This window comes from Pseudopodoces humilis, chromosome 2 (assembly GCF_049639895.1).
Source record: "Pseudopodoces humilis isolate 2021_Gansu_Grassland_sample_001 chromosome 2, ASM4963989v1, whole genome shotgun sequence".
NCBI lineage: Eukaryota > Metazoa > Chordata > Aves > Passeriformes > Paridae > Pseudopodoces > Pseudopodoces humilis.
This window is the reverse complement of record NC_142201.1, coordinates 15,273,264-15,286,930: the sequence shown is the minus strand read 5'-3', so window position 1 is coordinate 15,286,930 and position 13,667 is coordinate 15,273,264. Positions and strand designations below refer to the sequence as shown.

At 47.5% G+C, this 13,667-nt stretch overlaps 1 protein-coding gene across 1 annotated transcript; it reads right to left on the bottom strand.

Annotated features, from left to right (window-relative positions):
- Positions 1-593: 593 nt before the first annotated feature.
- On the bottom strand, positions 594-13,653 carry RS1 (retinoschisin 1). Its single transcript, XM_005516669.3, has 6 exons — positions 13,561-13,653; positions 5,668-5,693; positions 5,252-5,357; positions 2,337-2,478; positions 2,002-2,197; positions 594-881 (listed from the first exon to the last, which is right to left on the bottom strand). Exons 1-6 carry the CDS (start codon positions 13,610-13,612, stop codon positions 729-731), a joined length of 675 nt encoding a protein of 224 aa, XP_005516726.1. The 5' UTR covers positions 13,613-13,653; the 3' UTR covers positions 594-728.
- Positions 13,654-13,667: the final 14 nt, after the last annotated feature.

Below are 13,667 nucleotides of genomic sequence, written 5' to 3'. Positions count from 1 at the left end.
TGGGCCCGTCATCCACATGCCCCAAATTCCTTGGGTGCTAAACACCCACTGGAGATGGGCCTATGGAGATCAAACAGTTAAGAAGAGTGAGTCCCTGTATCTGTGCCCAAACATCGACAGGGAGCAAGCAAAGTGCTAGAGTCCCCAAGATGTGTCAGTGCAAAAAGAGGATACAGAGAGGGTTTGTCCAGCCAGTGCTCAAGGCACTGATGTCTGCCCCAAAGCCAGCCACAGCAGCTCAGGCCAGAGGGGTTGTGATACAAGCAAACATGAGGCGATTTGAGAGTGTGACATTCAGATGGGGGCCCTGGTACTGGGAACAGGCCAGATCTGGCCCCAACCCTGTCTCAGGGCATGAAGGTGAGATGTCTGTCCTGGCACACACCTGCCTTCCCAAAGAGAATCCAAGCCCTGCCTTTGGACCCCATCTGCATGTATTTCAGTGTTCACAGCTCACTGTGATGATCATTTCCCTAACCTAACATCCAGGGCCAGAAGTGCCGCATCTCACAGGATCCAAGCCATGGCCCCGAACCTTCCTCTTCCCCAGTGTGTCCCCCACAACCCCACATCATCTGTATCACCAGGCATGGTGTGAAGTAACATTTTATTCAATACAGCCCTTCCCATGGCAGGCTGGGCGTTGACACCGCAGGAGTGGTGGGGCGAGGCGAGGCAGGGCAGCTGCACAGGCGACAGGCACCCCCAGAGCCCTCCGGACCCCGCGCTCAGCCGCACTTGCGCAGGCACTCGAGGAGCTCCATGCGGATGGCGATGCGCACGTGCCAGCCCAGCGGGATCAGGCGGATGTAGCGGGCCACGATGGGCGGCCGCAGCAGGTTCTGCACCGAGGACGAGCGGTCGGAGTTGCCATAGAAAACCTGTGAAGGGAGGACTGGATGGGTGGGGGGTTAGGGGGCTGGAAACCCCATCCCATGAGTTTGGGGTGTCTGCGCAGAGAGCAGAGGAGGAGGAAGCTCCTTCCCCTCCACCTTCAAAACTAAAGACTTTAAAAATAGCCAGATGTAGACAATTTTTGTCACACTGATTCAGTTTTCTAAGCAGGCCATTTTCCCCCCATCAGTCCTGTACTTTTTATAGTTAGGCCAGAAAATCTTACCCATTCTTACCCCATTCTTTCTCATTTGCCTTCCTGTACCAAGGCACTGCTTGTTTGGAGTGAGCATGGTTGTCTTTGGCTATTTGAAGTTCATAAGCTACACAAGCCAATATAGACTAAAAAATACATTTGAGGCTCCTTTTCCCATTCCTTGGCCTGGATGTCACATCTGTTGACATGACCTGTTTTTTGGGAAAGCTCAGCATCTCCCCAGGACTGCAGGAACTTCAGCAAAGCCAGCAGAGCTTCCTGGCTGGGGCAGGGCCATTCCCACAGATGGGCATTGAGGACACCTGGGGGGCAGCAGGTGTGGCATCCTCCAGCCCAGCTGGACTGCATAGGGATCAGAGGCAACTCTGTAGTATTTCCCCAATGCAATTTTTTGTTTCAAGTCAACCAGTAAGAAGTGCAGCATGAGAATGGTTTGGTGGGTTATGACTTAACCAGTTGCAGATTTTGTCTGAGAGGTTTTTCTGCACCAGGATAACGCTCTATCCCTGGACATGGCAATAAAATAAATACCCATGCAGTGCTGAAGCATGGCTGGGGCTGTGTGGCCACAGCTAAGAAAGAGGTTTTATCATGGAGGTGCTGCCTCCTCTGCAATGCCAGCTAATGCCTCTGAGCTCAATCTGGACTCCAGTATGATCATTAGAAAACACAAATAATGTATTCTGTCATTCTGCCCTGGTCAGCATGACACACTCTCACCTCAGGGGGAATGGCCCCTCTCTGTGGTGCTCCCTGATGCAGAGTGAGCACCGAGACCCATCGACACTGCTGCTCCCACAGAACCCCCTTTTGATGCACCTCCCTCTGAGACCTATTGTCACCAAACATGCCACCCTTCCACCAGTGGCCAAAGAGCAAAGGTCACTGACCCGGTTGTTCCCGGTCTGGTCCTTGTAGTACACCCAGTTGAGGTTCTCGTCGGTGCGGTACTGTACGCTGTACTTGGTCATCCACTCGTCAGCATCACAGCGCCCTTGTGTGAGGATCCCCGAAATCACCTTCACCTCCTTCAGGTCAATCTGCAGCCACTGTGCAGTGTCCTGGTACTTGGAGAGCCATGCACACCTGGGGGGACAGCACCAGCCCTGCTCTGTCCGCCACCATGCCCTCCCAGGCAGACCCTCCTGCCCCCACACAGCCAGGACTCCCCAGCCCCCACACCCACAGTCCCCAGGACCCCTCAGGGAGGAATTTTTGAACTCACCCGAAGCCTTGGCCATTGAGACGGGCCTTGTTGGCTGTCCAGGAGGAGTACCAGCCAGTGTATTGCTCAGGGTTGGAGCAGCTGATCTGCTCTGGTGCGATGGCACCAGACTCAAAGCCCAGGGGCTTGTGGTAGGGACACTCTGCAGAACAAGGCAAAAAAATACTTAAAGGACAGAAATAGCTCTGTTTTCTGTATGTGTTTGCACACATATTGTGAACACCTCCTGGGGTTTCTTTGATCTCTCTTCTTGATTAGGATGCTGAGAATGCTCTTATTCCAGACCACAACCTGCCCTAGGACCATAGGGTCATCATTTCTAACCTTCACTTGTGTTAATTTCTACTTTCTCAAACTTACTAGACTTGTTCTGACTGCAACATTTTGGGGGAAAGGCTTTATTCAGATGTTGCAGTCTTAATCTGCCTTTTGTAAGCATGTGGTAGAAGAGCCTGACTGGATACATCAACCTGGATCCAGCCTCCAGGCTGTCAGTTTTTTGCCTGGTCCTTAAGTAATGCTGGGCACTTCTTTTCTTGCTGGGCTTTACCTCCTTCTGCCCCTCTAATGACTACCTTCATTTACGGCTCTAGTTGCATGGCAAAACTGCTAAGCCAGCTCTGGTCACCCCTCCACAAGCACCCTCAGATCTGCACTTTCTGCTATGGGGACCTTCTTTGTGTCCCAAGCTGGCCTTGCCTTGTGAAAACTTGCAGGTGCTCTGGTGCCAGTGAGGTGTCATGCACAGCCCTGCTGAGGACTCAGGGATTTCCATCTCAGTTTTTGACTGCAGATCTTCAGGGTAACAATCCTGCCCCCACAACTGTCTTCCACAATAGTGAGAAATTCAACACGACTACACTGGCAGCAAAAATACTGGAGAAAGAAATACTCATTCACCATTAAAACTTTCTGTGGTGGGTCACCACCTCTGGAAGGCAAGACTTTACTGATGCTGAGCACCTGCATGCTACCTGGACCTAGCATCGGGATTTTTAGTTATGATCTTTATTTTTATGCGATCAGGTTATCATTGTGCATCAAGATACAGAGAATGAAGGCACCCAAGTGTCACGTAGGGATTGCCTAGGCAAACATCTATATCATGGGCAGCATTTTCTGATTTTGCAGCCTATGGACTCTCTGGAGTCCCCAGAGGTAATTCTGTCCCTTTCTCCAGTTTAGCATAGTCTGTTTCATGGGTCTCAGAAATAAAGGAGCAAGCAAAGCTCTGCACTGTTTCACTTATGAGTAAGAGGTTTCCATGCCTTATCCATGCCTGAACAATCACCATGGTGCTTTGTGTTAGAAACAATCAACATATGGGGAGCATCACTGGGTGCTCAGAGCCTGGCATGACTGTGGCCTCCCCAGTGCAACTCCCCCGCACTGCAGCCATGCGGTTGATGTCTCATTAGCAAGCTCTACTAGTCAATACTGCATGCATCAATATCTCATTAACATATCTTCCTCAGCTGGAACCTCATTAACATGTTTTTCCCCATAAAAACATATAGCCACTGTCCCGCCTTCCTCCAGGCATGGAAACATACTTTTCCACCACGTTAAAAGCCTTGCTCCCCTTGTGCAAGAGGGTGGCCCTGTGTGTTTACTATTCATCAGGCTTATCTTGAACACCACCCAACTTTACTTTTAGCAACACTAATCCACAGACTACACAACTGTAATGCAATTAGCAGGTCACCTTCTGGTGAGTCCATTTGGGCCATGCACAGGGACCTGCCAAAACAGATGCCTGGTGCCTGCCCAGCCAAAGCAGCTGAACCATTGAACACCATTACTGCCAAGCCAGAGAAAAGTCATGCAGCATTTGTGAGGTTGGCTGCTCCCTTTGGCCATGCCAGAGGCAGCTCTGCAAACTGTCCCCAGTCAGCAGGGAACACCAGGTCACACCACATCAGCTGGGCTGGGCTGGGCAAGGGGAGTGCAAAGCCCCTCTCTGGGGACAGTGACAGCTGGGAGTTACACTGGAAATGTTCCTCAATCAGGAGAACAAGGTAAATGCCTTCATTACTCAGCTACATAATGCTACTGTGAGAAATACCTCCTCACACCTGGCCTGGTCAGGAAACCCATTCCTGCTCCTTGCCCACATGTTCCTTGGCCATGGACAGATCAACCAAACCTGCCACCTTCCCTTCCCTTCCCTTCCCTTCCCTTCCCTTCCCTTCCCTTCCCTTCCCTTCCCTTCCCTTCCCTTCCCTTCCCTTCCTTCCCTTCCCTTCCCTCCTTCCCTTCCCTTCCCTTCCCTTCCCTTCCCTTCCCCTTCCCTTCCCTTCCCTTCCCTTCCCTTCCCTTCCCTTCCCTTCCTTCCCTTCCCTTCCCTTCCCTTCCCTTCCCTTCCCTTCCCATCCCTTCCCTTCCCTTCCCTTCCCTTCCCTTCCCTTCCCTTCCCTTCCCTTCCCTTCCCTTCCCTTCCCTTCCCTTCCCTTCCCTTCCCTTCCCTTCCCTTCCCGTCCCTTCCCTTAAAAATATGTTCAAAGAAGGAATAAGCTGTTTTTCTTGATCCCTGGAGAGTCTAGAAGATGTCACAGGCTAAACTGCAGCAAGAGAGAAAGAGCCCACGTGGTACAAAAGGTTTCCCACAGCAATTCCTACACATGGCAGTAGCTGCCCCAGCCAGTTTCTGGAAGCACCAGCACCAAGGGCTCCAGGGGGAGAAAGACAAATGCCCACTGTCACTGGCCAGCATGGGCCACGCTAGGTGACCTTCCAAGGTCATGGGGGCTGCCTCTGCCTGATGGTGCAGGGCCATGCCCTCACTTCACAGTGGTTCAGTTCCACCAGTGCCATCAGCAGCTGGATTTGGAACGCGCCAGCTCTGCAACGCCAGGTGCAAAGGGGAAGCTGCTGAAGGGCACCAGACAAACACAGCTAAAGGCTCCCCCCCTTACCTGGCATGCACTCCAAGCCGTTTGCCTCGCTGGACCACACTGAGTTAGGGCCTCCTTGGCAATCGCATTTGCAAGCCTTGCTGTGCCACAGCTCCAGTCTCTCATCCTAAAAGGCAAGGTAAAAAATGAGTAATAAATCAACACAGTCATCAACAATAGTGTCACGAGGCCAAATCTGAATTCTGAACCTTAGACAAATGCTTTTGCCTGTCTGGACTGCTGCACCTTGTCTGAGACCCTTTCCTGTTGCCAGCTCAGCATGAAACACAGAATTGTATCATGGATTCAGAGGTCAGAGCATATGCCTGAGCTTGAAGGCCCAGGTGCCCTCCCTCCTTCTGCCCGAAGGCACCAGGGCTGGGCAGTGTCAGACTCCCAGCATTTACCTGGCAGCAGGACTATCCAGAGAGTCTTACCTCTCCTGGGGAGAGGGCCATCACAGCTGGGCAGTGGGCATGGAGGGAAGGAGAGAGAGAGAAGTCAGAAACAAAGATGCTGTAAGCAAACATTAGGAAATACAATCAACATTTACTCCTGAGACAGAGACAAACAAATAGAGGAAGGACTGACAAATCTACCACATTTCCCCGAGCTGATTGCCAGGAGAAGGCAAGAGAACGCGGGCAGGAACACTGCATGTGCTCATGCCTGTGCTACCCGACTCCATGGGGGTTTCTGCCAGATGTCTTTGACATCTCACCTTTCTGATCAGATACACCTGAATCACCCTGAAGCAAAACACTAACTGTACCCCTCAGTCTGCTTTACAGCTAATTTTGCCAATATCCATTTTTTCTGTCTCTCTGCTCTACACTTTCCCTGTCACATTTTCCCTTTAAATTGTTTAAGCTGATGAACTTCAAGGGTGAAATCCTAGCCTGGTGCCACTGCAGATCCCAAGCATCTTTGGAGGAGGTAGGGCACCTCAGGAAGTGCTTGGCCTGAGATCACTCCCTCTGGATGTGACAGAGAAAAAAGAAATGTAAATAGGCCTTCCTAATCTGTTTTACAGACAAGACTCCCTTTTTCCCTTTCTTAGAGAAAACCAGTAATTGTGGCTGTAGAGGAAGAGATGCTATTTCTGCAACATCTGACCTGTTTTATCTCCTGCCTCTTACTGAGCAATGGCTTTTATATGAAGCTTTTTCCTTACTGAAAAGGCTCTTCTTGCTTCATAGTGAAGTCCAAAGCAGAGTATGTTAATAGCTTTTAGACTGATAGAATATTTCCCAAACAGCTATGAAAATAAAATAATAAAAAATAATCCCATGACTGCTGATAACTCATCAACACAAGTCAAATGTCAAACATCAGGTTTTCAAAGATGTGGGGAATCTACAAGCTAGTAAGGAAAAAGTGATTGAGCAGGTAAAAGCTTGCATACAGGAATCATGAGAAAGCTGCCATCCCCAGAGGTTTTGTGAATATGAAAACATGATTTTTTTACCAAATGAATTAGACTCTGAATTATTCACTGAAATCTAGTTATGATTTATTCATTCATACACTTCACTTTGCTGAGCCTAGGAAGCTCCAGCTAATGCTGGGAATTTACATCTTACATTACTATAGCAAGTTTCATCTAAAAAGACTCACAAACACAGAGCAATTACAATCAGCTAATATAAATAAAAATATAAACTATATACAGAGCTCTGTTTATTACTGAAATGCAACCGCTCCTTGGGTGTGAAAATGAGTCAAAACTTATCAAGAGTCTAAAAGAGAGACCACAAAAAGGAAAATGATGAAGATTTTTTTTAAAATTCCTTTCTCTAACACGGGGATGGTCTCCTGTACTTCATTGTCCCAGAGTAGCATTTCTAGCATCAGAAACTTACCACATTAACCAATGGCATTGGCCCTGACAGAAGAAGTAAACACCAGTCTACAATAAAAAATTGTGGCTTCTACTCAGGGCCAAGAGGGAGGCAGGGATCACCCAGAGCCCAGCATGCTCAGGAGGAAAACGTGCTTGTACATCTCCAGACATCTTGGAAAGCGTAGGCTGAGGGCCCCACACAGCACTGCACTACACCTTTCCCAGCATAAGTGATACCAAGCCCAGCCCTGGGAGTCCTTTGTGCAATCAGAAAACCAAGGCAGAGGGGAAAACCCAAAGCTACCCCTGTGCTGTGCCACATGGGGCAAAGAGTTTGACTTATGTGTGTTTGACTGTGTGAGGGTGATTTAAGTTAATGCTGTCAGTCAATACAAGAGAAACCAAGATTTTATCATTTACCAAAACTGGACCACCTTTGCCAATAAAAGTAATGCAGTGCCTGCTTCTCCTGCCTGTCCTGTGCTGTTTGGTGCCAGTTCTGGAGAGACACTGGTACCTGGGGCATGAGATCCAGACTGGCAGGTGTCTCTCCTGCCCCCCTGGCCGTAGAATGGTGCTCTTTCCCAGCAGGACAGGTGCACTAGCTGCAAGGGCTTCATTACCCTGGCATCAGGGATGACTCCCCAGCCATCAAACCTGCTGTGTGCTCCCACTGCCCAGCAATCCCTGGCCCACAGGGCTGCAGGCTTGGCTCCTTCCATCTGCTTAACCACTTTATTTTCATCTTTAAAAGATTGTTTTTTTGTGGAGAAAACTTTTGTGGGTTTTTTGGGGTTTTTCTTATGGTGGTTTAACGTACTTTGCCTGAAAAAGGGGTTGGAAAAGGTTTCTTTTGGATCATTGACTCCAGCCATTAACCTAAGGAAGTTATGTTCTATGACTGTAGTGTGGTGAGGCCTGCTCTTGAGCACTGCATGCCTGGGGTGGGGCAAGGGGAAGTGAGTTACCAGGATGGTGTAGGATATTGCTTTGTGACCATGCTGAGCCCTTTAATAGGCCTCCTGAGTCCCTCCCTTTGAGAACTAAGACCAAAATTTAATATGCCATTGACACATGCAGCTGGAAATTCAACAGCTATGAGTGAAACAAAGGTAAGAAAGGAATAGATTTCAGGTGAGTGGGTGTATGGTAGCATCAATTCAACCACCAGGAATAAATCCTCCTCCCCAGGTGACCCAGTATTTTGTGGGTGGTGGCACTCAGCCAGTGGTGTCTGTTCCTGACCTACGAGAGCAGCTTTGAGGGCTTTTAGCCTCATCTGCCAGGGGACACCACTGCAAATCAAGAAAGGGTGTGAATTTTAAGCACAAAAGCCCTTTTTTCAATGCAATGTTTTATTGGGTCAGTCTCACAACACAGAGTGGTATAAAGGCAGTGCCAGGGCACAGGTGCTGGCATGCCTCCCCTCTGTCCCAGCTGGGCTGGGAACCTCCACTCCTCACCACATAACTTGCTGATTTAAACACCTCAAATAGGAATTCGGCTTCCCCTTCTTCAGCTATGAAAGGTGAACTGCTAAGGGCTCACTCCCACAAAAGTCTCAGCCATCCAGCCATGGTACAGAGGAGCAGCAGGCTTGGTGTGGGGTAAGCATAGCTGTGGATGGCCAAATGCCCTGCCTGATAACCCCTGGCTTTGGGAAAGATGCCCTTGCCTGCAGTTGGCCAGAAAACATAGTAATTGATATATTGGTGTGTTTACAGCTGTGACAGACCCTGTCCCAAAAACGAAATGAAGAGGAAAGCTGGCTGCCAATAGTCTAAAAATGTGATGGGCAGCATGCTTTTATAGCGAGCATGTTTGCCTTCAAGGAAGGTTACAAAGATAATTGGTAATTGTAGGTCAGACAGAACCAATTGCTGCAATTCAAGGGAGAGTCATAAGGCCTGCACGGCTGCCAGGGGCTGTTGTCTTAAAAGCTCAGGACTGACAAGAACCCCAAAACATTAAAAAGGAAAGAGCTTTATTTACAGCCCGCCAGGACCAGGACCAGCAAACCATTAGTTCAGTGAAATAAATTATTATCTATGTTTTTGGGAGGCAGGGTGATAAGGCATGTGCCTTTCCTGCCCCTTCGTCCCACCCTGCAGTGTGGTGCATCCAGAGCACTGGCATGCACAAATGCTATCCCATAATACAAGATTTAGGGACCAGGGCTTGGGACAAGATCCAGGGGATGATTTTGTGCCAGGGAACCTGTGTTGGTGAGGCTGGGCTGGAGCCCAGTTCCTGAGATGTCTCCACTTGGCACCTGCTGCTGAGCAAGATGAAGGGGAATGATACTCCAGGAACTGATCCAGGTTTGGGGCAGAAAGAAAAGAGTTGGGGTGCCAGGATGGGGCTTCCTGAGTCGGAAGTTGGGTAAAGCAACAGCCACAGCTTAGGGCTACTTGGGAAAAGGGGTAATCAATAGCAAGGAAACTCAGCTGCTGGCATTTTAATGACAGGAATAGAAAAATTGTAATCATTAGGAATGTGGTTAAACAAGAGAAAGAAAGGAGGAAGACAAGTGTGGGCAGAAATAACACTGTCAAAGGCTATGTTCAGTACAGTAACTCTGAGGAATCATATTCACTATCCTGACCATAAAGTCACAGAAGCAAGTCATCTTTTAGTAGGAATTAATGACAGATATACAAGAATGAGAAAGCACATTTTAAATGTGAAATGTAAAAAAGAAAGAAATAAAAATATAACACAGAATAAATGCCAGTGACTCAATTTACTGGCTTAAGTTCAAATAAACTTGATCATTGCAGGAAAAGTATGTGAAAATGTTCATCTCGTTATTTATTCACTTTATTATATAGGTGTCCTAGAAGCTTCAGCTGGAAAATAGTTAATTTTTTTTTGTCTCATCTCTGTAAGCAACATCTCAGTTTAACAGCACTCAGAGAGGTAAAATTATTTTCTCTCCTCCCAATGGAGAGCAATGCCTCCATGCTGCAGCAGTGCTTTCTGGGCACAATGGCTCCTTTTGCACAGTCACCTGCTTCCCTTCTGCACCTGTGGGTTACAGGGTAGGGGAAAGTAAAACATCTTAAACCCCAGAAATATAAGACTGGGGCCCCAGAAAGGCTCCAAAAAGTCCCAAAAATGAAAGGCATGGCTGGAACGGGTGGCAGTGTTTTATCATGCTTTCTGAAAGGCCCTCTTCCCTGAGCACTGCATTAGAAAGCATCAGGAAGCAGAGTTAGGTAACAGCCTGTAGAGCAATACAGAGGGTCGAGGCACTGAAAAAAGCATTGCAGTGCCTTTGTGCCCATTGGGTGCTAGTTTGTATCTCGCTATATTATTAACTTCGGCTATTTTTACATCCCAGCCCTGAAAATCGTGCCAGGCGGCTGAGGTGACTCACATCAGGTTGCAGCAGCCTCTGTAAGAAGGTGCATTTCGGGAAGCTGCCACGTTCGTGGCACTGTCCCCATGTCTCCTTGCCCCTGTGCCGGAGGCAGTGGTCCCAGGGCACCTGCAGCAGCCCCTGCCGGTCCCCAGGCCCCCCTGGCAAGCACAGCCCCCCTGCCACACGCTTCGTGATTGCTTTTGTCGATTTTCCCCGGGGGCTTTTTCCATGGCCACGCTAGGCAGGCTCCACGGAACCGTGTGTTGTGCGAACAGCACCTTTATTTCTAAAAAGCGTGGACTTAAATGGTCCGTGGGAGCCGTGGCGGCAGGCAGAGGCCTCCAGGACACGGGCAGCTCTGCCAGGGTGCCCATCCAGGGGCTCCAGCAGCTAAAGCCACGCTGGCCAAGCGCTCAGCCCGTTTCTCCTGTAGGTGACATTGTGGCCCCAGCAGCAGCCAGCGGGACACCAGCACCCCGGCACACACCAGCCTGCGAGCACCGATCTCTGCTGGTCACTGGCAGAGCCAGAAACTCAGGGCAAAAGAACATCAGCCTGCGAATGGGAGGTCTCATACTTCGTGTTAAGCTTCTCTCTCAGGCTTTAAATCTGCTCCTTCCTCCTTCGTTTTGTAGGGATTCTTCACAGTTGTATTATTTTAATTTCCATTTGATTTGCTTTATTTGAATGATTTTCATTAGGTTTTCCGTTTCATTCATTTTTATTGTGGTCCATTTAATATTTACTGATTATTAATAATCAGTAATCAGTAATATTAATAAACTATTTATTTAGTTGAAGGCAATAATAAACATATTTAACTAATCACAATTACACTTATTTAACTCGTATTAATTTATCTTTTTCCATAATGTTTCTACTATTTTTTTTCGTGTTGTGACAATATTTGAAAAAAGCTAAATTAATTTGAAAAAAAAAAAAATCTTCCCTTCCTCCCTTTTTTCTTAAGAAATGTATAATTAATTATCTTGTTTCCCAAAGTGTTCTTAGAAACGTTTGGCGTTTTCTGACCTTATTGACATGTTTGTTCCTTCCTGCTTGGAACTACGCAGAACATTGCCTGCATAGTAATTTCATTAGATGCATTGATTATGCCAAAGGGCAGCATTGCTATAGATGTTATTTACTGAAATCCAAAGGCACGTTTGAACCTTGATTTTTTTAATTTTTTTTTTTTTTTTGGGGGGGGGGGGTGGGGAGCTGGGAGGTTCCTGTTTTGTTTTGGTTTGGTTTTTTTCAAAGCTACAAAAAACGGGTGAGAAAAAGAGAAATCCCCTCTCCTGACTTGCTGAGGTGTGCTTGTTCCTCCAGGTGCGGAGGGGCGCTCGCAGCGCGTTCGTGCCGCTCGTGTCACTGCGGGGCTCGGGGGCTGCGCTCGCCGTAGCGAGGGGCCCGGCAGCTCTGGCCGCAGGAGCCCTGCCGGGGCACCATCTGCTGCTGCTGCTGCTGCTGCTGCTGCCGCCGTGCTCTGTCCCCAGCCAACACAAGCCCAGCCAAGGCGCGGGGCCCGCGGGTGCTCCTCTAAGCCACTTGCTCTGCCAGGGAAAATAAAGCTAAGCAGCTTATCGAGGCATCAGTGCACGTAGCTCCGAGGGCTGACCTAGCGGCACCTTCGTGCTGGGAGAGGCGGGAGTGTGAGGGGGACCCGGGCTGCTCTCTGTCCGCAAGACGACACTCAGACCGCGGAGCAGAGAAAAGCAGTAAATTAAGAAATTCAGTAAATTAAGAAAATTAATTAAATACCAAAGGAGTGATGCCCGGAAAGTGATCTTGCAACTTATTTTTCACTGCAGGCTCTCCAAAAATATCCTGATGTGTGGGTGTCTATTAAAAGCAAGCTGTGTCTGGAATTCAGAGCAAGGTATATGAACTTATTCCAAGGACTAATTGCAGTTATGCCACCCATAGGGAAAAAAATGCTGGCGTCTGTATAAAAACACTCTTCCTAGAAGCTCAGGCACCAGTAACCTTCCCAAGTGAAACAAAGGAGAGTGAAGAGATAAGTTAAGAGGAGAACGTACAAATATTTGCTGGTAGATTAAAAGAAAGACCTATTAATTAGGCAGAGCTGAGTACAGCCAAACATAACAAGAAATGAAAGCATGGCTAGCTGAGAAGCATTTATTTTCCTACCCATGAAATTTGGTAGAGCAAAATATTCAATGGAAATAGAGAAAGATAGAAAAAAAAAACAGACATAGGAAAACACCACGATTTCAACACCCACAGGAGAAAAGTTGGACTGTCTGTTTAATCTGTTCCTCACCCTGACAGATTATACTTGATTCATAGATTAATGTCGGTAAACACTGCCCACCACTTGAGCAACTCTCAGCCTCATATAAGAAAAAAAGTAGCTTTGATGAAGCCAGAAATTTAAACATGAACCAGGAAATTATCTCCTTGTTCTCCACAGCTGGGTGAATTAAAATGGAAGAAGATTGTAACCCTAAATTTTCTGGCTCCTTCTAGTTCCTGCTTACCTACTTTTGTTACTACTTTTCTGAAAAATGAATATGAGAAAGCCTAAAAATTTATAAATACCTTTCCCATTTTCTAGATTTATGAATTGTTTTTTGTTCTAGAAGTGTCTTTACCAGGAAGTCTTTTCCAGGCCAAAATACCTTGAAAGGCCTTAAAAAAAGAGGCAGTCTTCATCACCAATGCCTTGCTGTTAGAGAAAATTATCAGTTTTTGATTAATCAAGAGTTTTGATTAATGAAGGACCAGTCTTTCATGTATACTGTACCTCATTTTTCAAATCAGCATTATTATTTACACACTGGCTCAGCTGCACTACAATTTTCTTTGCAAAATCATATTTTGACAAATTATATGGCAATTTTTTTACACTGCAATTATTTTTTTGAAACAGAGTTTTACTACTGAATATTCATGGAGCTGTAAGAATGCTGCTCACTCATGTACATAAATTACACATCTCCTCCACATTTTGCCTTTCCCCAAATTATTATGTTTCCATGAGAATGTAGAGAAGACCTTGCTCAGTACCCCACAGCCCCTGGCAGAAGAAAGCGTGCCTGAAACAGGAAACACAAAGAGGGATATCTGAATGAGCCTCTCAGGAGGCAAAGTGCGTACCTTTGTACCAGAAAAGAAGAGACAGCAGGACGCTCCCCATCTTGAACTGCATCTTTTCCTTCCTCAGTTGTGAATAGCTCCTTAGTGTACTGCTTGGCTTGATGGGA

Bases quoted from the DNA above. Each gene is read 5' to 3' on its own strand.
- RS1 (XM_005516669.3), bottom strand. From the start codon at position 13,612: ATGCAGTTCAAGATGGGGAGCGTCCTGCTGTCTCTTCTTTTCTGGTAC. The intron at 5,358-5,667 runs GTAAGACTCTCT...CTTGCCTTTTAG, and splicing joins TGGCCCTCTCCCCAGGAGAG to GATGAGAGACTGGAGCTGTG. The intron at 2,479-5,251 runs GTAAGGGGGGGA...CTTGTTCTGCAG, and splicing joins CGGCTTGGAGTGCATGCCAG to AGTGTCCCTACCACAAGCCC.